The 25,645-nt window shown below is 46.2% G+C and overlaps 1 protein-coding gene across 1 annotated transcript in view; it reads right to left on the reverse strand.

The window, feature by feature from the left end:
- Window positions 1-25,645, reverse strand: part of LOC120939943 (probable assembly chaperone of rpl4) — a 639,324-nt gene that overhangs the window by 613,297 nt on the left and 382 nt on the right. The window contains exons 2-6 of the mRNA XM_040352408.1: window positions 19,894-20,003; window positions 18,286-18,432; window positions 11,724-11,873; window positions 8,281-8,378; window positions 4,925-5,048 (exon numbers count right to left, since the gene is read on the reverse strand). Coding sequence (XP_040208342.1) covers window positions 4,925-5,048; window positions 8,281-8,378; window positions 11,724-11,873; window positions 18,286-18,432; window positions 19,894-20,003 — 629 coding nt within the window. The remainder of the gene's footprint in view (window positions 1-4,924; window positions 5,049-8,280; window positions 8,379-11,723; window positions 11,874-18,285; window positions 18,433-19,893; window positions 20,004-25,645) is intronic.

A 25,645-nucleotide genomic window follows, 5' to 3' on the forward strand; every position in this document is an offset into this window, starting at 1 on the left:
ACTCATTACTGCAGCATATTTGTCAAGTACACTCCCTACACCGAGTCTGGCTGCATCCATTTTAACTGTGGGCAGCTGAAGCTGCTGCCTGTTCACTTCCTGTACTTACACAGAGGCACACCTCCAGGTCTGCAGCTCTCATTGGCCCTCTTATGACTCATCCCACCTCCGTTCCTGGCAAACTCTCAGGAGAGAGAGCTGTGTATGATGTCATAAGCCTAGGCTAATGACCACACAGTAAATAGGAAGTGGGCTGTATAAGGTATTTACTGGCAGAAAAAAATGCTTTACTATCCAAAGTTAAAACAACAACAAGGGCAAAAGATTTAATAGATGGAAAGATGAAAAAATTACTGAAGTTAGGCATTAAGAGGCCTGTGGATGTTCCAGCCACAAGTGTGATGGAATCAATTCGCTTTTGCGCAATCATTTTTACAAAATTGACACTGTATGTGGAGTCTAGATCAGTGGTCTCAAAGTACCGGCAGCGGGCCATTTGCGGCCCACGGACCAGTTATAAATGGCCCGCAGGCAGAGCGGAAGTGGGGGGAGCAAAGAGCAAGTTATTACCACCAGATGTGAGCTGGCGCCATCTGGTGGTGGCCGTTGGTATTACAAGTCATTACCACCAGATGTGTAAGCTGGCGCCATCTGGTGGTGGCCGTTGGTATTACAAGTTAAGCATTACAAGTTAAACAGCAATTCTAATGTCATTTTACACTATTTTCACTGCCATATTCTTCCCTCTAATTAGAACCCCCAAACATTATATATATTTTTTATCCCAACACCCTAGAGAATAAAATGGCGATCGTTGCAATACTTTCTGTCACGCCGCATTTGCGCAGCGGTCTTACAAGCGCACTTTTTTGGAAAAAAATTACACTTTTTTTAATTAAAAAATAAGACAACAGTAAAGTTATCCCCATTTTTTTTAATATTATGAAAGATAATGTTACGCCAAGTAAATTCATACCCAACATGTCACGCTTCAAAATTGCGTCCGCTTGTGGAATGCCGACAAACTTTTTTACCCTTTAAAATCTTCATAGGCGACGTTTAAAAAAATCTACAGGTTGCGTGTTTTAAGTTACAGAGGAGGTCTAGTGCTAGAATTATTGCTCTCGCTCTACCAATCGCGGCGATACCTCACATGTATGGTTTGAACATTGTTTACATATGCGGGCGCTGCTCGCGTATGTGTTCGCTTCTGCGCGCAAGCTCGTCGGGACGGGGTGCGTTTTCTGGCTCCTAACTTTTTTAGCTGGCTCCTAGATTCCAAGCAAATTTGTCAAACCCTGACTTACACCAGTGCTGGTGGTAATAATGCGCTCGCTGACACCAGTGCTGGGGGTTAATAATGTGTTCGCTGACACCAGTATTGTTGTTTTTGAAGTTTGAAAGTTTGCATGCGGCCCCCCATGGCATATGAAAACTTGTCTTGTGGCCCTCAGGTAATTTGAGTTTGAGACCCCTGGTCTAGATATTACCAAGATTTTTTATTTTCTATTCAGAAAATGAAAAGAACATTACATCAGACACTCGCTGTGTACACACACCAATTGCCACAAGGGGGAGCTCTGCTCACACATATAGGAATCCAGGCAAAAAAAAAAAAAACGATGCATATATGCTAGTAGATTTTAAAACAAATGTTCTTATGAGCATTTATATGAAAATACTTAGTACACATAAACTTGACGAATGTCATTTGAAAAATAATACAAAAAAAGTGTTTTGCATTTAACTTTCAATTTGAATGAACGAACCTTTCGGAAGGAAACCCACATACACTACCATGTGTTCGTTCAAGATTTTTTTTTTTTTCTCAAAAACCAATGTTGATCTGACCCCACTGACCATTAGATAATCAAACTAATGTTCTTGAAACAAAACAATTTTAATGACATTCTACTGGTGTATGGACAATATAAAGTGTTAGTAAAAGTAGAAGTTTTTTTTATAATAATGCATTTCATATATTAAAATAAAAAAACCTTCTGTGTGCAGCAGCCCCCCTTCTCGATCCAGCAATGTTGCATGAAACACTTGGCTGTGGGGCTACTCTCCTTCCTCATTGGCTGAGATAGCAGCGGAGCACCATTGGCTTCCGCTCCGGTCAAAGTCAGTGAGCCACTAAGGAGAGAGAGGGGGTGGGGCCAAGCCACAACACCATGTCCGAATAGACACACAAGACAGCCGCACAGCTCAGGTGCCCCCATAGCAAGCGGTTTGCTGTGGGGGCAGGAGGGAGGGACCAAGAGCGCCAGAGAGGGACCTGAGAAGAGGAGGATCGGGGCTGCCCTGTACAATAGCATTACACAGAGCAGGTAAGTATAACAGGTTTGTTATTTTTAAATTAAGAAAACAAGACTTTAGTACCACTTTTAAATGGAACTGAAGTTCTGCTGTAAGAAACAGCGAGCCGTCAAATTTTTATGGAAGAAAAGACATGCACTGCCTCTTTTGCAATAAAATGTCCCTGCCTGCTCGCTGTAGACTGAGCTGTGCATGCGCAGCTCAGCCTACAGTGCCGGCCCGTCCATTAGGGGCGCATGGGTGCTATTGCCACACTGATCATCCTCCTGGCCAATCAGGAAGCAGATCCTGAGACACGTCACTCGATAGGCCGAAAGATCCTATTGGATGCCTAGGAGGAGATGCACGGCGGAAGCCGCCGTGATGCAGAGGAGGGGGCGATGCAATAGAAGCCACCGCCCGTCGCTCATAGCTTTTTGAAATCATCAGTAACCAGAAGTTACTTTACCACTCCTATGCAAATGACACACAACTGTATTTTCACATCTGCAACAGAAAGGATCATTATCTCGGACTAGAGAAATGCCTTACTTTGATAGAAAATTGGATGACAAAGTTACCTTAAACTCAACGGATCGAAAACAGAACTTCTTCTGTTTCACGCCAATCGAAAGAATCATCCCACAACAACATGGATTCCCCCGCCCATTCTGGGTAAAACCATCACCCCCAGCTCCAAAGTCAAAAGTCTCGGAGTCATTTTTTACACCCACATGACAATGGATGCACAAATAGGGGCAGTAGTCAGCGGATCGCACCATCTGCTGCGCCTACTACGCAGACTCACGCCCTTTATCCCGAAAGAGGACATTGCAGTCGTGGTGGGAACAATCATCAATTCCAGATTTGACTACGCAAATGCCCTCTATCTAGGACTCCCCAAATACCAAATCACTAGTCTGCAAGTCGTTCAAAATACGGCCGCTCGACTAGTGACTGGGAAAAAACCATGGGAATCAATCTAACCTTCACTGAGAACCCTTCACTGGTTACCAGTAAAAGACAGAATCACTTTCAAGGCACTCTGTCTGACACATAAGTGTGTTCAAGGAAATGCCCCCCAATATCTATGCGAAAAAATAAAAGCTCACAACCCCAATCGCGCTCTGCGATCCACCAACCAAAATCTACTCCAGATACCCAAAGCCAGATACAAGTCTAAAGGAGAACGGAGATTTGCAGTCCAAGGACCTAGACCAGGGATATGCAATTAGTGGACCTCCAGATGTTGCAAAACTACAATTCCCATCATGCCTCTGCCTTCAGGTTTCATGCTTGTGGCTGTCAGAGTCTTGCTATGCCTCATGGGACTTGTAGTTCTGCAACAGCTGGAGGTCCGCTGATTGCATATCCCTGCTCTAGACTATGGAATGCGCTACCAACCAGCATCCGATTGGAGGTGAACTACCTGGCCTTCAGAAGAAAAATCAAAACCCATCTCTTCTGAGGGCGAAAGTTTACTTAGGGAATGGATACCAAGCGCCCAGAGGCGTTTCAGTTCGCATGTGTTACGCTATACAAATTTGTCACTCACTCACTCATAGGAGCACTGCAAGCCCGCAACCTAGATGGGGCAAACGGAAAACCCGACCCAGGGAAATGGGCTGGTTGTTTACTGCCCCCCTAAAAAAAAATACCACCAGCCGCCACTGGTGCTGGGACGGTTTTTAAAAGCCGGGAGGACTAGCTCCTGGGCATGTGTACGAGTGACATCATCCCAACCAATGAACAGGCATAGAAAGCAATCACCCCTGTAGTTCCATTTTAAGATGCAGCCCAGCATCTTACCTATGTCTGCATTTGATTTTTTAGAAAAATGAAGGCGTCGCATCGAATATCTGCCTGAATTTGGTCACACAGGTTCCGATTTGAATGTCTGACACTTTTACTGTACAATTGTTGGTAGACCTATAGCAGATTGCACAGTAAGCTGTAATGGCAGAATTAGTCCTGCTTGTAATTGAATGCTTTTTTCATCAGGCGCACGCCAATCACTGTACACTATGGGGTCTGAAAGTATAAAATAAAATACAAATAAAAATTAAGTACAAACTTCAATGCACTCAGCCCTGAAAAGAACCAGACGACCTAATAAAGCCGATTACAATAGTGTCCCCTTTGCTGGACAGAAGCATGGTGCTCCAGGTCATTCCACTACATTCATGGTGAGATGTCTCTTCCACAATCGCCTCTCCTTAGTTATAGAAGCTGACTGTGCAGCGGACATTTTCTCTTTATTTTTTTCAAGCTGCCTGTAAGGCTGCATTCACACCTGAACGCGGCGTATTGTACCGCGATTTGCCGCGACAAAAAGCGGCGTTTTTTAGCCTACAATACGCCGGAGGGGTGATTAACATTGTCGGCTATGCCGAACGCTGAAAGCCACCTGAAAAAAAGGGTCCGGGACTTGTTTTGAGCTTCAGGCGTACAGCGTTTGGCGTGGAGATGTGAACCATCTCCATAGCCGACAATGTTAAATCACCCCTCCAGCGTATTGCAGGCTGCAATAGCGTGGGGCGTAAAAACACCTAGGTGTGAATGCAGCCTTAAGCAGTTGGGGAGGATCTACCCTTCCACATGTGCAATTGGTAGGTGATTCACTTACTTGTGGCAGATCCATGCTGAAGAGGTAACTTGCCATCAGCTGCAAGGCTTCGGGGCTGTTTGGACTATATTCAAGAGCTTTTTCAATGGCTTCTTTACATTTATCATCTGCTCCTTCTTCCATGCTGTCCACAGAGAGAGAAAATTAAAAGGTTTAGTTTATCAGAGAGTTCTACAGATGGGTCAGTCGTCACGAAACCAGTTCTGATGGACTCAGTTACTGACTCAATATAAGGGACTGCATAAATATACCGATCAGTTATAACCCTAAAACCACCCACCTTATATTGATTAGGTTCCAATTTTACTGTCAATGATGATGTAGTAAGACCTCATCTGGAATATGCAGTTCAGTTTTGGGCTCCAGTTCTCAAAAAGGATATCGGGGAACTGGAGAAAGTTCAGAGAAGAGCAACCAAACTGATAAGAGGCATGGAGGAGCTCAGCTATGAGGAAGGATTTGAGGAACTGAATGTATTCTCTCTTAAGAAAAGGAGTTTAAAGGGGGATATGATCAACATGTACAAATACATAAGTGGTCCAAAGAGTGAACTTGGTGTTGAGTTATTCACTTTACGGTCAACACTGAGGACAAAGGGGCACTCTTTACGTCTAGCGGAAAAAAGATTTCATCTCTAAATACAGAAAGGTTTCTTCACAGTAAGAGCTGTGAAAATGTGGAATAGACTCCCTCCAGAGGTGGTTCTGGCTAGCTCAGTAGATTTGTTTTTTATTTTTATTTTTTAAAGCAATCGGTTTGCGCAAAAGTTATAGCGTCTACAAAATAGGGGATAATTTTATGGCATTTTTATTAATATTTTTTTTTACTAGTAATTGCGGCGATCAGCGATTTTTATCGTGACTGAGACATTATGGCGGACACATCGGACACTTTTGACACCATTGTCATTTTTAGAGTGATCAGTGCTATAAAAATGCACCGATACTGTGAAAATGACACTGGCAGTGAAGAGGTCATCCACCAAGTGGCACTGTAGGGCTTAAGTGTTCCCTAGGGAGTGATTCTTACTGTTATGGGGCGTGGCTACACGTGACACATCACTGATGACTGTTCCCGATAACGAGGGACAGCCATCAGTGACAGTGTCACTAGGCAGAATAGGGGAAAGCACCAGAACGCCAATCTGCCTGCCCGTGCCATTCTGTCGACGTACATTTGCGTGCGGCGGTCGGCATGCGGTTAAAGTGGATGTAAGCCCAATTTGTGAAATTTGAGCTGGGCACATATAGCTCTCTCCTCGATGTTCCTCTGTTATCAGCCTGATAACTCCTGACAAATTCTTGGACACATCAGATAAAAGCAGCCTGACATTTCTGTCAGGGGAGGGTGCTAAAATAGATTAGCAGGGAGCTGGCCCCGTTACAAAACACCTCTGAGAGTGGAGAGGGAGTGTGTGCCTTTCCTCAAATCAGCAATGTTAACCATCTTGGCTGTATGCCCAGACATCACACTTTGTTAAACAGGAAGAGAAAATCTCCTAACATGATCTGAACTTTCTAAACAGTATATAAATGTGAAGACAGCAGATATACATGTAAAACTTATGTGGGGAGATTTGGTTCATCTCTGTGTATCATCTGAGGCTGTTCACTTCACTGGGTGTATGGAGGGCTTACATCCACTTTAATGGAAAATGTTATTTCAGGCCTATCTAATAAGCCAGAAATCACCCAATCTGGAGATAGTGCAAATAAATATGTTGGGTGTATTTATTTATTAATATATACAGTAGATTTGATTAACAGTACGTAATTTGTGTGCAACATAAAATATTCTATCTACCACCATTTTATTCTATGTGGGCTCCACTTTCAGAAAATATATAGGGCTAGATTCAGAAAGCCCGCCGTAAGTTTGTGCGGGCGTAGCGTATCTGAGATACGCTATGCCGCCGTAACTTAGTGAGGCTGGGGCTGGATTCACAAAGAACCAGCGCCCTAAGTTACGGCGGCGTAGCGTAAATCTGTCGGCGTAAGCGCGCCAAATTCAAATTGAGAGGAGGTGGGCGTGTTTTATTCAAATAAAACATGACCCCACGTAAATGGCGTCTCCAACGAACGGCACATGCGCCGTCCGTGAACATATCCCAGTGCGCATGCTCCTAATCACGTCGCAAATAGTCAATGCTTTCGACGTGAACGTAATTTACGCAAGGCCCTATTCGCGAACGACTTACGTAAACGACGTAAAATTTTCAAAATTCGACGCGGGAACGACGCCCATACTTAACATTGGCTATGCCTCATATAGCAGGAGTAACGCTACGCCGGAAAAAGCCTTACGCATACAACGTAAAAAAATCCGCCGGACGCACGTACGTTTCTGAATCGGCGTATCCAGCTCATTTACATATTCTACGCTGAAATCGACGGAAGCGCCACCTAGCGGCCAGCGTAAATATGCACCCTAAGATACGACGGTGTAAGAGACTTACGCCAGTCGGATCTTATGCCGCGTACACACCATCACTTTATGTGATGAAAAAAAATGACGTTTTTAAAAACGTCACTTTAATTGACTGTGTGTGGGGGAAAACGTCATTTTATGTCTTGTAAAAAACGACCAAAAAAAATTGAAGCATGCTTCAATTTTATGTGTCGTTTTTCAAAAGTGCACTTTTTACTTCACAGAAATTGACCGTGTGTAGCAAAAAACGTCGTTTTGTAAGACGTTTTTTCATCCACGCATGCCCAGAAGCTAGCTTCAATGGTAAAACGTGGTGGAACGTAACCTCACTTTGCAAGAACATTGTGAGAAAAACGATGGTGTGTAGGCAACTTCGTCTTTGAAAATTGAAGTTTCAAAAACGTCATTTTTTACTTCACAGAAAGTGTCGTTTTTTTTCATCACATAAAGTGATGGTGTGTATGCGGCATTAGCCTAATTTCGGCGTATATTGCTTTCTGAATACAGAAAGAAGATACGCCGCGTAAATTCAAAGCTGCGCCGGCGTATCAATAGATACGCCGGCGTAAATTCTTTCTGAATCTAGACCATAATTTTTGGGGGGTTAAAAGTGCTTTTCAATGTACAATGTGTATTTTTTAGGTGTACGCAAATTTTGTTTCGGCAGCGAAAGTTGTAAACCCCAAGTCAGCTGAAGGACCCGCCAACCAGTAGACTATTTTCCTGATATCATTTCAGCTTCAGTGGTGGAACCACTGACAAGGTCATGCTTCCCCTGCCCAGGGTCTGCTTTTGAGTTTCCGTCAAGGTCTAATTCAAACCAAAAGTGAGAATTACAAAGAACTTAAAAGGAGAAATCTGTGATTTTCACATCCTACACTTCAGAGGCAAAAAAAAAATAAAGGAAAATTCATAGACATGCCATTTACCAAAGATCAGTGAGATAGATCTCTGCGATGGAGCAGAACGCTGTGGAGATGTCCTTTGTAGTGACTTCATTCTCCTCTGGCCAGCTCGCGGCCCCCGACTGCAAAGAAGAAGAGAAAGACAAAGTGATTACTTTGCTGAGGAATTAAGACCGTTGGCGGAGCCATTATAAAAAAACAATGTGTGATGTCTACAGAAGTTTTTCTCAACTCTACTGAACTTCTTAACCCTCTTTTAAAGGGCAACCTATTTTTTTTATTAACCTGTTTGAGTGTCATTTTATTTTTGATAAATTCTTTAAGACCTTCACCATCTACCAAAAATTCAGTTTCAAGTCCCTGCTAATTCTAGCCATACATGGATCCAAATTTTGCTGGTCCGTGCTGAACCAGGCAAATTATCGTCCATTTATTTCCACTGTGGTTGACCAGAAGTTGATCTACAGACCAGGGAGGGGAGCAAAAGGCTGGAGTTCCACAAAAGGCAAAAAGGTACCTGTCATGGACCTTGGAATGCAGAAGTGTTCCTCCTTGAAATCTGTTACACAGTGGGGGGTCTTCTTATTTGTCTTAAGGCTCCAGATGGCTCCATTGTTCCGTGTCTGGCTATTGTGTACATTGATTGCCCCCTGGGGCTTCTGTCTCATTACACATAACAGTCCTTCTAATCAAGCTATCGGACCAATCCCTGATGACTCATTTTCAAGTCCTCATTTGCATGGCTAAGGAGGACCTGAAGGAGGACTACATGTACTTTACGATTGACCAATAGGAAAGCGGTTGTTGAGGGCGGGATGTTCCAAATTCTGTTTAAACAAAAAGAAAACAATTACCCCCAGATGGGACTTTAAAGGCCAGACTCCAGTAAAGATATATAAATTAATTTATTAGATGTTTAAACCAAAATGGGTTGACATTTGTTTACAGAATGATTCTGGATGTTGGATTACAAAAGTCTTCTGGAACAGTAAAAAAAAATAAAAACATATAGAAAATAATAAAAAAGTGACACCTGGGACGCACGTCCCGTGTGTGGAACCCAGAAAAAACAAAAAATAAACCTCGTGACAACACAATACAAAATAAATTAAAAAACACTCTGTAGAGAGCAGTGGAGAAATGTCCGACGCGTTTCTGGTCTGTTGATGGAGCAACAGACCTTCATCAGGGACAACAGGAGTGTATGGTTACAAGCTTTTTTTCTCTCGTTTGTAGTAAACAAAGGTTTGAGAAAATGACCCTCAAATTTTGGGTTCTGGATGTCCCCAGAGCCGATTTATAGGGTCCTATGGGTAAAGAGAAAGGGAGGGATGGCTCCGACTGATCTCAGACACACGGTGTCCCAGGTATGGGACTTATTAGGGGCAAGAGTGCAGCAGGTCAGTGGGTTCACTGAGTCCAATGCGGACGATCCTCTTAAACGTTGCTCGGTGCACCCTGTGAGCTGAAGGGAGTAACGCTGGTATCACAATATACTTCAAACCACGGCATCTGGCATCAGGTTCCCCTTTACACACTTAACTCGGGATTCCCCCGAGCAACGTTTAAGAGGATCGTCCGCATTGGACTCAGTGAACCCACTGACCTGCTGCACTCTTGCCCCTAATAAGTCCCATACCTGGGACACCGTGTGTCTGAGATCAGTCGGAGCCATCCCTCCCTTTCTCTTTACCCATAGGACCCTATAAATCGGCTCTGGGGACATCCAGAACCCAAAATTTGAGGGTCATTTTCTCAAACCTTTGTTTACTACAAACGAGAGAAAAAAAGCTTGTAACCATACACTCCTGTGGCCCCTGATGAAGGTCTGTTGCTCCATCAACAGACCAGAAACGCGTCGGGCATTTCTCCACTGCTCTCTACAGAGTGTTTTTTAATTTATTTTGTATTGTGTTGTCACAAGGTTTATTTTTTGTTTTTTCTGGGTTCCACACACGGGACGTGCGTCCCAGGTGTCACTTTTTTATTATTTTCTATATGTTTTTATTTTTTTTGACTGTTCCAGAAGACTTTTGTAATCCAACATCCAGAATCATTCTGTAAACAAATGTCAACCCATTTTGGTTTAAACATCTAATAAATTAATTTATATATCTTTACTGGAGTCTGGCCTTTAAAGTCCCATCTGAGGGTAATTGTTTTCTTTTTGTTTAAACTACCAGGGATGTGGCCACCCCTCCAGTTCAGGAACATATGAACCCCTCTCTTTTTATATATTTCTAAATTCTGTTTAAAAGTGTGTTGTGTACTTCCATTAAAGGTCTTCCTGTTTGAACTTACATACAGCCTGCCTGGTGTTTGTTCTAATGGATTCCGAACGGCACATAGCTGTAGTTCAGATCCCGGAGCCTTGGATGACCGAACCATCAGACGTTGCGATCTGCAAGCTGACTCACTAGTAGCAGAGGATTGTCAGGAGAGCGGAAGCGAGCGAGCAAGGGTCTCGTTACAGTACCCATACACCAGTGGTGGGCGCTCATGCAAGGCACAGGGGCACCGACCCCCTAATCTACATGCTATTATTTTTAGAAGCACATGATTAGAGCCAGAGGCTCTAATTGGTGTAAAAAATGGTGGGCTCCAGGGGCCCAGAGCACTGCGTCCAGAGTCCATCCTGTTGTGTGACATCAGCTAATAATATTCGCTAATGTCTTGCTGATTCTCCTCCTGGCCAATTAGGAAGCAGGTCCTGAGACCCGATTGGCCGGGAGTCCTAAGACCTGATTTGCCACGGGTCCCAAGTCCTGATTGGCTGGGAGGAGAAGTGACCGTCGGGACTCGGGAGCAGATGAAGGGGGGGGGGGCTGCAACCTGGATGTGGTAAGTGCAGAGGCTGGCGGGGGGGGCCTAATGGGCGAGCGCTGCGGCGATCGAGCGATGGCTAACTGGGGAGGCCATGTGCCGCCCCCCAAGAAAATTGAGCACCAGCGGCAACTACCATAGATAACAATCGTCCAATCCAGCCATACCGGTGGAGGCCACCCAGTGGGCTTATTGGGGAAGAAGCAGTTAAGCTGGCCGCACACTAGTAGATTTTCAAACACATGTTTATGTGAAAATTCCCAGAATATTTTATACGTTTGAAATGTCGTTCAAAAGTACTTCAAAGTCCTGTTAGCTTTTAACTCCTGATTTTGAAATGGACTTTTCCGAGCAAAAACCACACTCACGGTTAGAAATCCATTCAAGAAAAAAATGTACGTCCTGATTCGTTGAGTTTTTCTTTGCTGTGGTCAAAAACGAACATCGATTTGATCCCACTAACGATTAAAAAGTCAAACAAATTGAATTTTTACTAGTGTATTAGCCTTCTCACTGATAAGTCAGCAACAAAAGTGTCTTCACCCCCACCCCACTAACTTGAAGGTCATGAAATCCAACCATTCACATTTATGGATGGTTGGCAATGGGTAGCAAATTACTGAAAACATGACATCATAACTCACCACTTGTGGCTGGCTCTGATAAGCGCTGATCATCATTTCCAATCCTTTATTGAAGTACTGTAAGGCTTCCTCCTTACAATGAATCTGTCCGAGACACATGTATTTGGAGTGTCCTTTGTCTGGACTGAGCTCGGCGGCTCTCAGAAAGACGTGAACAAGAGTTAAGAAAGCAAAATGAGTTGGTGAAAATACAGTTATATCAAAAGAACCTATTGCTTAAGTCCATTGTAAAACTATCAGTGGCCAGCATTAGTTCATAAAAGAAAAGCAGATGTGTCTGAAATACTCACCCTATATTGATAGCTGTACCAAACTCATCAATCTAGTTCTTCTCTTTGAGAAAAATATGGCCATGTGACGAAACGCGTCAGTCAGGCCAGGTCATTGTGTATAGCCGGAACACATGTACTGATGTTGATGATTCGCCTTAAGGGGGCAACACATGTATTAAAGGACTGAGTACCCTTTGTGCACTGTGTTTAGTGCACTTCATTTGTGAGTGTTTCTATTTTAATAAAAAAGGGGGATGTTTTTAAGCATACTGCTCTATGAGAACCATTTCGTTTTTTTGAACCACTTCCTGCCCACGCTATAGCCAAAAAACAGCTACAGCCTGGGCTTACATTGCCGGCAGGGCGCATATGGATACCCTTCCGCAATTGTGGCGCGCGCGTGCGGAACGCTCTCCGATGACTGAGTCCTTCGGACTCAGCTTATCATAGATCTGGGTAAAGAGCCAATCACAGCGGCCCACATGATCAGCAATGTCCAATGACAGCTGATCATGGATGTCAACACGAGCCAGTAATCTGCTTTTTTTTTTTATCCTGAAGCTGACAGCGTGAGGAAAGAAAAAGAGAGCCGATAACAGCCTTGTGTTAAAGGGATATCGGCAATGATTATCAGTGTCCTGATTATCAGTGCAGCCCCAGCAGCGCTACCAATCAGTGCCCACCAGCGCTAACAATCAGTGCCCAGCAGTTCCACCTATTAGCACAGCCTCATGAATGAATGAATGAATGAAAAAATTTATATAGCGCGGCACATGCGAACTGAATCGCCTCTGGGCGCTTGTTGTTTGTGTCTCATGCCTATCAGAAAAGCAGGGTTTTGATCTGCCTTCTGAAGGACAGGTGGTTTTGCTCCAACCGAATGCTGGTTGGTAAAGCATTCCAAAGCCTGGGGCCCTGGAAAGCAAACCTTCTTTCTCCTTTGGACTTGTATTTGGTTTTAGGAACCTTGACCAGATTTTGGTCGGTGGATCGCAGAATGCGGTTGCAATTGTGCGGTTTGATCTTGTCGCATAGATATCTAGGAGCCTTCCCATGGATGCACTTATGTGTCAGGCAGAGTGCTTTAAATGCAATTCTGTCTTTCACTGGCAACCAGTGAAGGGATCTCAATGAAGGTGAGATTGATTCCCAAGATTTTTTCCCAGTCACCAGTCTGGCGGCCGTATTCTGTACGACTTGAAGACGAGCGATTTGGTACTTGGGGAGCCCGAGGTAAAGGGCATTTGCATAGTCCAGTCTGGAATTCACGATTGTTCCCACCACGACTGCTACGTCTTCTTTGGGGATAAATGGAATCAGTCTGCGTAGTAGGCGCATCAAATGGTGCGCCCCGCTGACTACTGACCCTATTTGTGCGTCCATTGTCATGAAGGTGTCAAACGTGACTCCCAGACTTTTGACTTTGGAGCTAGGGGAGATGATTTGTCCCAGGATGGGAGATGGTGTCCAGTTTGTTGTCGGTTGTTTCTTCCAACTGGCATCGAAGATAAAGAGTTCAGTTTTAGCGCTATTGAGTTTGAGATAACTCTTAGTCATCCAGTTTTCTATTGAAGAGAGACATTTCTCTAATCTGAGATGATGATCCTTTTTATGGCAGATGCGAAAATACAACTGCGTGTCGTCTGCATAAGAGTGATAGAGTAGTTCTTGGCTACCGATAATATCAAAGAGAGGACGAAGATAGATATTAAACAGCACCGGTGATAGGGGGGATCCTTGGGGGACCCCACATGGCACCGTGCGTTTTTCTGAGGTGAAGGATCCCAGTTTCACTGTTTGTGATCGGTTTCCGAGAAAAGAGGAGAACCATGGTAAGGCATCTTCTGAGACTCCGGCGACTTCTGTTAGTCGTCTCAGTAGCAATTTATGGTCTACTGTGTCAAAAGCTGCGCTTAGGTCCAGCAGAACCAGGAGACACGATTCTCCTTCGTCTGCGGCCTCGAGCGCATCGTCCCATATTTTCAGTAAGGCCGTTTCTGTACCGTGTCCGGGACGGAACCCGGATTGAAATGGATCGAGTAGGTTGTGGGTGTCCAGATGCTGTTGCAGCTGATTTACCACCACTTTCTCCATTATCTTGGACAGAGCATTTAGACCTGTTATGGGACGGCGGTGAGTTGGGTCCATAGGATCCAAATTAGGTTTTTTCAAGATCGGCAGGATTGTGCCCTCTTTCAGCAGGGAAGGCACTATGCCTTCCTTAAATGACTGATTTATAAGCTGCGTGATCGGAGGCGCCAGGATGTCGGCACATTCCTTCAGTAGCTTGGTGGGAATGATGTCATTGGGTGCTGTGCTGTTGCGCAGTGCACCAATGAATTTTTTTGTGGTATCGATGGAGATGGGTTCCAAAGTGAACTTAGTTGATTGTAGAGGCGTTCCGTCGGTGTATTGATTGAAGAGGGGGCTGAGTGGAGTATTGTTTTGCCGAATACTTACCCGAATTTTTTCAATTTTGTTGATGAAGAAATCCGATAGTTCATTGCAGAACTCTTGGGTGTCTGAAGTGGGAACTTCAAGACATCCCGGATTCATGGTCTGGGTGACCATCCTGAAGAGTTCGCGTGGGCGATTCCTTGCGCTGTTAATTACCATAGAAAAGTGCAGTTTTTTGGCTTTGAAAATTTCCTTGTGATATCGTGTTGTTACTGCTTTGTAGAAGTTGAGGCGGTCTTCTGAAGGACTTCTTTTCCAGGCGGCTTCCGCCCTTCTGCGCTCTTGCTTCAATAGCGACAGCTGGTTATTGAACCAGCTGGACTTTTTTGCCCGGCTGCGGAGTTTGCGCTTTGGTGCTGCTAAGTCGGCTGACTGTAGCAGAGCTGCATTTATGGCATCCAAAGTATCTGAGGCTGCTAGCTGAGGAGGAATAGCCCCAATTCGGTTTCCCAGGGTAGATCTGAAGAGTTCCGAGTGGAGCTTCTTCTGAGATCTAGCCCAGTGTATTGTCACCGGCTTGGGTACTTTCATGACTAGTGAAGTTCTGGGAATTATGAAGCTAATTGCATGGTGGTCTGTCCATGGCAAAGGTTCATTTCCCAAAATGTTTATTTTCAGATTTTGTCTGAAAATTAGGTCGAGTGTGTGACCTGAGGCATGCGTGGGACCGCATACAAGTTGCTGAAGTCCTAATCCTTCCAGGTGGTCGATGCAGGCCTCCGCGATGGGATCCTGTGAGGAGTTGGCCCACAAATTGAAATCCCCGAGCAGCAAAAGATGATTGCTGTTAAGGGAGTAAGTGGAAATGAACTCCGTTAATGCTGGAATCAACTGCGATTTGGGCCCAGGGGGCCTGTAGCAGAGGAGAATGTGAACGGTCTCCTGAGAGTGAGCTTGAAGTTGAAGCGTAAGGGTTTCCATAAAAGGTAGAGGATTTTGAAGGACCGGTTTAGTGATTGCAATATGCGACTTATGAATCACCGCCAGGCCTCCTCCTCTTTGCCCTATTCTATTTTCCGTTAGGATGCGATAATTTTCTGGCACCAATTCTCCGAGAATGGTGTTGCAGTCGTCTGACAGCCAACTTTCTGTAATAAAGAGGCAGTCTAGATCGTTTTGTAGTAAGAAATCATGGATTTCTGAGCGGTGTTTAACTGCCGATCTAGTGTTAAGCAACGCACATGATATGTGCTTGAGCTGTGTTGAATGGTTGAAATTTTTGATGATCGATCGTCGATCGATTCTCAAAAGTTGATCCGATTTTAAGGCTTTTGTGGTGACGGCAGGTAATATTGTTGCGAATTGTCTCAGACCCCAAATGGTTTCCGCAGAGTATCTCAATTTAACCATTGTTGCCAGTCACCGTGAGGGGGGGTGCGGGTGTTTGGTGAGAGAGGATTCAGGGAATCCTCGCTCTCAGCAATCCTTGGTCCAGAGGAAGGCAAAAAAACCCTGGGCAAGCTGGCCAATGTGCTGCGGCAGGGAAAAAAATTCCTTCCTGATCCCTAAAGGCGATCGGCTCAAGCCCTGGATCAAAGATTGATGACTTAATGAGGGGAAAAGGGGGGGGGGGGATGCTGGGTGTCACTGTTGCTGGGCTCATAAGTGCTGCATCATCAGTGCCCATCAGTGAAGGAGAAAACAAATAATAGTTTGTTATAAAATTTGCAAACAGGATATCTAGATTCAGGTAGGGGCGCGCATCTTTAAGGCGGCATAGCGTATTTACGCTACGCCGCCTTAAGTCAGAGAGGCAAGTACTGTATTCACAAAGCACTTGCCTAACTTACGGGGGCGTAGCGTAAATGGGGCCGGCGTAAGCGCGCCCAATTCAAATGAGGATGGTGGGGCGTGTTTTATGTTAATGTTTGGTGACCCGACGTGATTGACGTTTTTTTACGAACGGCGCATGCGCCGTCCGTGAACATATCTCAGTGTGCATTGCTCCAAAGTACGCCGCAAGGACGTATTGGTTTCGACTTGAACGTAAATGACGTCCAGCCCCATTCACGGACGACTTACGCAAACGTCGTAAATTTTTCAAATTTCGACGCAGGAGCGACGGCCATACTTAACATTGACTAGGCCAGCTATTTGTTCGACTAACTTTACTCCGGGGGTCGCCTTACGTAAACGGCGTATCTTTACTGCGACAGGCGCACGTACGTTCGTGAATCGGTGTATCTAGGCATTTACATATTCTACACCGAACTCAACGGAAGCGCCACCTAGCGGCCAGCTGAAAAATTGCACCCTAAGATACGACGGCGCAGGCTGTCGTATCTTAGCTAGGTTTAAGTGTATCTCAGTTTGAGCATACACTTAAACTTACGACGGCGCAGATTCCGAGTTACGCCGGCGTATCTACTGATACGCCGGCGTAACTCTCTCTGAATCTGACTATATGAAAAAAAATAAAAAATTTGTTTTGTTTTTACATTTTCTGTCTTTTTTCAGTTGTTTAGCAAAAAAAAAAAAAAAAAAAAACCCCAGTGGTGAGTAATAGGCAAGTGGTTAAAAATCTGTATTCTGCTGCATATTTTTGGTAAAAAAAAATGTCAATAACTGTATATTAATTGGTTTGCGCAACAGTTATATCATCTACAAACTATGGTATATATACTGTCATTTTTAATTTATTTATTTTTATACTTGTAATGGTGGTGATCAGTGACTTATAGTGGGACTGCAATAGTATGGCAGACAATCTGACACTAGCTGACACTTTGTGGGAACCAGTGACACCAATACAGTGATCAGTGCTAAATATATTAACTGTCACTGTACTAATGACACTGGCTGGGAAGGGGTTAGCCTCTAGAGCGATATGTGTGCCCAACGGTGCTTGGTGCATTCACGGTGTGCTGTTTTTACTAAGGGATGTGCCAGCTTTTATTCCCTGCTTTGCAGGGAAACAAAAAGCGGCAAATCCCCGCTGGCAGGAAAGAGCTCTGTATTGTTTACATTCACATGTCCTGTCATCCTCTTCACCGACCAGCGGGTGTCGGTGGTCAATCATTGGCCAGGATCCGCTGATCGGCTTTGTGCTGTGACTAATCACTACATACATAATACAGAGCAGAAGAGCCGCTCTGCCGCCATACTCCTATGTGAGGCGGTCAGCAAACGTTTTTTTAAAAAAAAGTCCCGGGTTGCACCAATGAGAGTAAAGGGCAATTATGGAGGGGAAAGTTGATCCACAGCTTGAAGTTGAGATTTAAATTCACAGTCCACATCACTAGGTCAGGTCATCACTAATAAATTAACTAAATGAGTGAATATTACCTCTTTATACATAAAAAAAAAACATTCCCTAGCATCGCCAACCAAAGGGGGCCCCCTGCTCCCTAGCATCTCCAACCAAAGGGGGCCCCCTGCTCCCTAGCATCGCCAACCAAGGGGGGCCCCCTGCTCCCTAGCATCGCCAACCAAGGGGGGCCCCCTGCTCCCTAGCATCGCCAACCAAGGGGAGCCCCCTGCTCCCTAGCATTGCCAACCAAAGGGGGGCCCCTTCACCCTAGGATTGCCAACCAAAGGGGGGCCCCTTCACCCTAGGATTGCCACCCAAAGGGGGGCCCCTTCACCCTAGGATTGCCACCCAAAGGGGGGCCCCTTCACCCTAGGATTGCCACCCAAAGGGGGGCCCCTTCACCCTAGGATTGCCAATCAAAGGGGGCCCCTTCTCCCTCCGATCACCAAAGGGGACCCCTTTTCCTTCCGATCACCAAAGGGGACCCCTTTTCCTTCCGATCACCAAAGAACATTCCTGTGATCCAAGCCTAAGGAGAGATCCCCAGACTGATCACCACGAGCATAAAATATAGAAAGGATATCTGTTTGGCTTTGTCACCATCGCCGAGCTCCATGCAGATGTTCCCCATCATGTCCAGTATGTCCAGGTTGTCCGGCTCTATGTCCAGGGCTCGCTGGCAAAACAGCTTGGCCATCTCATAGTTCAAATTGTCCAAATATTCTTCAGTCTTTTTAAAAAAAAAAGAGAACATTATTAAAATTCAAAGATTAAACAAATATTTGTTTTCTAGCAGTTAAAGTGACCATCACTCATTTTAAAAGAAAAAAAACAAGCATTCCCTGCTAAGAAAATGCTTAATGAATAATGAATCATTTTAATAGTAAACTGTTAAAATTCTTACCCCAATACTTGCAATTTAAAAACATTTAATGCTGTTGGCTCCTGTTCTCTCATTGCTGCTTCCCTTAACTTCTTGTCTTCGCAGGAAAGAGTTAACAGAAGACACTGCAGTCTAGAGCCAGTATGCAAGCTTGGAGAAAGAAGAGAGAGGATGGGGAAGGGAGGAGCAGGGGCATGCCTTGCCTTCTGATCGCCAAAGGGGGCCCCCTGCTCCCTAGCATCGCCAACCAAAGGGGGGCCCCCTGCTCCCTAGCATCGCCAACCAAAGGGGGCCCACCTGCTCCCTAGCATCGCCAACCAAAGGGGGCCCACCTGCTCCCTAGCATCGCCAACCAAAGGGGGCCCCTCTGCTCCCTAGCATCGCCAACCAAAGGGGGCCCCCCTGCTCCCTAGCATCGCCAACCAAAGGGGGGCGCCCCTGCTCCCTAGCATCGCCAACCAAAGGGGGGCGCCCCTGCTCCCTAGCATCGCCAACCAAAGGGGGGCGCCCCTGCTCCCTAGCATCGCCAACCAAAGGGGGGCGCCCCTGCTCCCTAGCATCGCCAACCAAAGGGGGGCGCCCCTGCTCCCTAGCATCGCCAACCAAAGGGGGCCCCCCTGCTCCCTAGCATCGCCAACCAAGGGGGGCGCCCCTGCTCCCTAGCATCGCCAACCAAAGGGGGGCGCCCCTGCTCCCTAGCATCGCCAACCAAAGGGGGGCGCCCCTGCTCCCTAGCATCGCCAACCAAAGGGGGGCGCCCCTGCTCCCTAGCATCGCCAACCAAAGGGGGGCGCCCCTGCTCCCTAGCATTGCCAACCAAAGGGGGCCCCCTGCTCCCTAGCATTGCCAACCAAAGGGGGCCCCCTGCTCCCTAGCATCGCCAACCAAAGGGGGGCCCCCTGCTCCCTAGCATCGCCAACCAAAGGAGGCTCCCTGCTCCCTAGCATCGCCAACCAAAGGGGGCCCCCTGCTCCCTAGCATCGCCAACCAAAGGGGGCCCCCTACACCCTAGGATTGCCAACCAAAGGGGGGCCCCTTCACCCTCCGATCGCCAATCAAAGTGGGCCCCTTCTCCCTACGATCGCCAATCAAAGGGGGCCCCTTCTCCCCATGCCAAATGTGGCATGTAAGGGGGCGAGGAGAGGGTTAGGCGGAAGTTCCATTTTTAGGTGGAACTCCGCTTTAATTGCTTGCTGATTGCATTTCTCAACAATTAGTTGCAAGGGAATACAGTATACTGTATACACATTGACCCTATATAGTGCCACCTAGTGTGTATGGTGAGTAATGTATTTATTTCCATATCACCTTCTCCAGGAGCTGATGTACCGAGTATTTCTGAGCAGTTTTCTTTTTTGCTTTGTTTTGCATCCTGACATTCACGCGATCTTGTGCGGACAAGCCAGCTACATCATGTCCTAAAGAGAACATCATTAGAGACAGTTATATTAAAACTAGAAGAAAAACTTGAATTGAAAAGCAGGATGTTATTTAAAAAGAAATTGTTGAAATCGCTAATTTAACAAAATAACCATATTTGCCTTTTACTGGAAGTGCAGCTCATTGGCAGCGGTAGGCCCCCAAAGATGACTCAGTTTTCAGCGCCAGGAAAAGAGGGGAGCAAGGTACTATATACGTCGGCAGCATGGCATGGACAGGCAGATGGACGTATATATATATACGTCCCCTTTAAGATCGTAGCATTGTGGATGTGGGCGTGCACCTGCCGCAAGCTCCGTGAGCCCGACCGCGGGTAACACGAACTCGATCGCCACGGGGATACCCGCAATCGTCTCACGGTAAGGAAGAACAGGGAGATTCTAATGTAAACAAGCATCTCCCCGCTCTGCCTAGTGACAATGACAGTGATCACAGCTTCCTGTAATCGGAAGCGGTGATCACTGTCTTGTCACATGTAGCCCATTCCCCCCATACAGTAAGAATCACTCACTAGGGCAAACTTAACCCCCTACAGCGCCACCTATTGGTTAACCGATTCACTGCCAGTGTAATTTTTACAGTAATCAGTGCATTTTTAGAGCACTGATCACTGTAAAAACGACAATGGTCCCAAAAATGTGTCAAAAGTGTCCGATGTGTCCGCCATAATGTCACAGTCACGATAAAAATCGCTGATCGCCGCCATTACTAGTAAAAAAAAAAAAAAAAAAAAATTAATAAAAATGCCATAAAACTATCCCCTATTTAGTAAATGCTATAACTTTTGCGCAAACCGATCAATAAACGCTTATTGCAACTTTTTTAACCAAAAATATGTAGAATACGTATCGGCCAAAACTGAGGAAAAACATTTTTTTTACATATTTTTGGGGGATATTTATTATAGCAAAAAGTTAAAAATATTGAATTGCTTTCAAAATTGTCGCTCTATTTTTGTTTAGTTTTTTTTTTTTTTTACCAAAAATATGTAGAAGAATACTTATCGGCCTAAACTGAGGAAAGAATTTTTTTTAATATATATTTTTGGGGGATATTTTATTATAGCAAAAAGTAAAAAATATTGAATTTTGTTTATAGTGCAAAAAATAAAAACTGCAGAGGTGATCAAATACCACCAAAAGAAAGCTCTATTTGTGAAAAAAGGACATCAATTTTGTTTGGGAGCCACGTCGTACGACCGCGCAATCGTCAGTTAAGGCGACGCAGTGCCAAATCGCAAAAAGTAGCCTGGTCTTTGACCAGCAAAATGGCCCGGGGGCTGAAGTGGTTAAAGAACTTGGAATTTGGTGGAGCCTTGAAGTACTGATGGACAGATAATATCTACAGTCACGTCCCCTGCATTGCCATGCAGACCATTTCTCCTCCCCTGCATATCTCCTGCAGACTATTGCTCCCAGGACTTCTCTCCTCCTGACCAACTTCACTGTAGATCCTTATCACATACTCCTCATATGAGCTAAAGAGTATGCTCTGTCTCAATGGCTGGCTATACAGGGGTCGACAATTTTTTTTTTTTTTGTGAGCTGGCACCATCTGGTGGTGAGCCATTGGTATTACAAGTTATTACCACCAGATGTGTAAGCTTGCGCCATCTGGTGGTGGCCGTTGGTATTACAAGTTAAGTATTACAAGTTAAACAGCAATTCTAATGTAATCTTTCACTATTTCCACTGCCATCTTCTTCCCTCTAATTAGAACCCCTAAACATTATATATATTTGTTATCCTAACACCCTAGAGAATAAAATGACAAATCGTTGCAATACTTTTTGTCACGCCGTATTTGCGCAGCGGTCTTGCAAGCGCACTTATTTGGGGACAAAATTACACTTTTTTTAATTAAAAAATAAGACAACAGTAAAGTTATCCCCATTTTTTTTAATATTATGAAAGATAATGTTACGCCGAGTAAATTGATACCCAACATGTCACGCTTCAAAATTACGTCCGCTCGTGGAATGGCGTCAAACTTTTACCTTTTAAACGTCGCCTATGGAGATTTTAAAAAAACTCTACAGGTTGCATGCTTTGAGTTACAGAGGAGGTCTAGGGCTAGAATTATTGCTCTCGCTCTACCAATCGCGGCGATACCTTACATGTGTGGTTTGAACACTGTTTACATATGCAGGCGCTGCTCATGTATGTGTTCGCTTCTGCGCGCAAGCTCGTCGGGACGGGGCGCATTTTCTGGCTCCTAGATTCCAAGCAAATTTGTCAACCCCTGGGCTATGAGATGTGCAGGTACTAGGCCAGAGGTTGAGCTGCACGATTAATCGTAAGAAAATCGCGATCTTGATTCAACCCCCCCCATCCCCGTGCAATCTCCAGGCTGGATGACCCGCGATTTTGAGGTCAGGACTCTGTGAGGGCCAGTCAAGTTCCTCCATCCCAAATTCGTTCATCCATGTCTTTATGGACCTTGCTTTGTGCACTGGTCCAAATCATTTGGTGGAGGGGGGATTATGGTGTGGGGTTGTTTTTCAGGGGTTGGGTAGGGTTGGCCCACAAGGACAGGGGGGGGGGCAGATCTCAGAAAACACAAGGACGGGTGGGCAGATCTCGGAAAACACAAGGATAGGGGGGGGGGGAACAGATCACAGAAAACACAAGGATGGGGGGGGGAAGATCTTGGAAAACACAAGGATGGGGGGGGGACAGATCTCGGAAAACACAAGGATGGGGGGGCAGATCTCGGAAAACACAAGGATGGGGGGGGGGGCAGATCTCGGAAAACACAAGCATGGGGGGGGGCAGATCTCGGAAAACACAAGCATGGGGGGGGGCAGATCTCGGAAAACACAAGGATGGGGGGGGCAGATCTCGGAAAACACAAGGATGGGGGGGGGCAGATCTCAGAAAACACAAGGACGGGGGGGCAGATCTCGGAAAACACAAGGATAGGGGGGGCAGATCTCGGAAAACACAAGGATGGGGGGGGGACAGATCTCAGAAAACACAAGGATGGGGGGGGGACAGATCTCAGAAAACACAAGGATGGGGGGGGGGACGACAGATCTCAGAAAACACAAGGATGGGGGGGGGACGACAGATCTCAGAAAACACAAGGATGGGGGGGGGACGACAGATCTCAGAAAACACAAGGATGGGGGGGGGACGACAGATCTCAGAAAACACAAGGATGGGGGGGGGGACGACAGATCTCAGAAAACACAAGGAGGGGGGGGGGGGACAGATCTCAGAAAACACAAGGAGGGGGGGGGACAGATCTCAGAAAACACAAGGACGGGGGGGCAGATCTCGGAAAACACAAGGATAGGGGGGGCAGATCTCGGAAAACACAAGGATGGGGGGGGACAGATCTCAGAAAACACAAGGATGGGGGGGGGACAGATCTCAGAAAACACAAGGATTAGGGGGGGGGGGACAGATCTCAGAAAACACAAGGATGGGGGGGGGACAGATCTCAGAAAACTCAAGGAGGGGGGGGGGGACAGATCTCAGAAAACACAAGGATGGGGGGGGACAGATCTCGGAAAACACAAGGATGGGGGGGCAGATCTCGGAAAACACAAGGATGGGGGGGGCAGATCTCGGAAAACACAAGGATGGGGGGGGCAGATCTCGGAAAACACAATGATTGGGGGGCAGATCTCGGAAAACACAAGGATGGGGGGGGGGGGGACAGATCTCAGAAAACACAAGGATGGGGGGGGCAGATCTCAGAAAACACAAGGATGGGGGGGGGGGCAGATCTCGGAAAACACAAGGATGGGGCGGGCAGATCTCGGAAAACACAAGGATGGGGGGGGACAGATCTCGGAAAACACAAGGATGGGGGGGGCAGATCTCAGAAAACACAAGGATGGGGGGTTGGACAGATCTCGGAAAACACAAGGATGGGGGGGGCAGATCTCAGAAAACACAAGGATGGGGGGTTGGACAGATCTCAGAAAACACAAGGATGGGGGGTTGGACAGATCTCAGAAAACACAAGGATGGGGGGGGCAGATCTCGGAAAACACAAGGATGGGGGGGGGCAGATCTCAGAAAACACAAGGATGGGGGGGGCAGATCCCGGAAAACACAAGGATGGGGGGGGGGGCAGATCTCAGAAAACACAAGGATGGGGGGGCAGATCTCGGAAAACACAAGGATGGGGGGGGGCAGATCTCGGAAAACACAAGGATGGGGGGGGGGGGACTCAGAAAACACAAGGACGGGGGGGCAGATCTCGGAAAACACAAGGATGGGGGGGGGCAGATCTCGGAAAACACAAGGATGGGGGGGGGGGGAACTCAGAAAACACAAGGATGGGGGGGGGCAGATCTCGGAAAACACAAGGATGGGGGGGGGGGGAACTCAGAAAACACAAGGATGGGGGGGGGGCAGATCTCGGAAAACACAAGGATGGGGGGGGGGGCAGATCTCAGAAAACACAAGGATGGGGGGGGGGGCAGATTACAGAACTCTGCAACGGGGTCAGATCTTAGTACTTAGTATTGGATAATATCTCTGCATTGTAGTACTGGATCAGATGTTGGTACACCAGCATGGGATCAGATGTTGGTACACCAGCATGGGATCAGATGTTGGTACACCAGCATATGATCAGATGTTGGTACACCAGCATATGATCAGATGTTGGTACACCAGCATGGGATCAGATGTTGGTACACCAGCATGGGATCAGATGTTGGTACACAAGCATGGGATCAGATGTTGGTACACCAGCATGGGATCAGATGTTAGTACACCAGCATGGGATCAGATGTTAGTACACCAGCATGGGATCAGATGTTGGTACACCAGCATGGGATCAGATGTTGGTACACCAGCATGGGATCAGATGTTGGTACACCAGCATGGGATCAGATGTTGGTACACCAGCATGGGATCAGATGTTGGTACACCAGCATGGGATCAGATGTTGTTACACCAGCATGGGATCAGATGTTGGTACACCAGCATGGGATCAGATGTTGGTACACCAGCATGGGATCAGATGTTGGTACACCAGCATGGGATCAGATGTTGGTACACCAGCATATGATCAGATGTTGGTACACCAGCATGGGATCAGATGTTGGTACACCAGCATGGGATCAGATGTTGGTACACAAGCATGGGATCAGATGTTGGTACACCAGCATGGGATCAGATGTTAGTACACCAGCATGGGATCAGATGTTAGTACACCAGCATGGGATCAGATGTTAGTACACCAGCATGGGATCAGATGTTAGTACACCAGCATGGGATCAGATGTTAGTACACCAGCATGGGATCAGATGTTAGTACACCAGCATGGGATCAGATGTTAGTACACCAGCATGGGATCAGATGTTAGTACACCAGCATGGGATCAGATGTTAGTACACCAGCATGGGATCAGATGTTAGTACACCAGCATGGGATCAGATGTTAGTACACCAGCATGGGATCAGATGTTAGTACACCAGCATGGGATCAGATGTTAGTACACCAGCATGGGATCAGATGTTAGTACACCAGCATGGGATCAGATGTTAGTACACCAGCATGGGATCAGATGTTAGTACACCAGCATGGGATCAGATGTTAGTACACAAGCACGGGATCAGATGTTAGTACACAAGCACGGGATCAGATGTTAGTACACA

This window comes from Rana temporaria, chromosome 5 (assembly GCF_905171775.1).
Source record: "Rana temporaria chromosome 5, aRanTem1.1, whole genome shotgun sequence".
Classification (NCBI taxonomy): domain Eukaryota; kingdom Metazoa; phylum Chordata; class Amphibia; order Anura; family Ranidae; genus Rana; species Rana temporaria.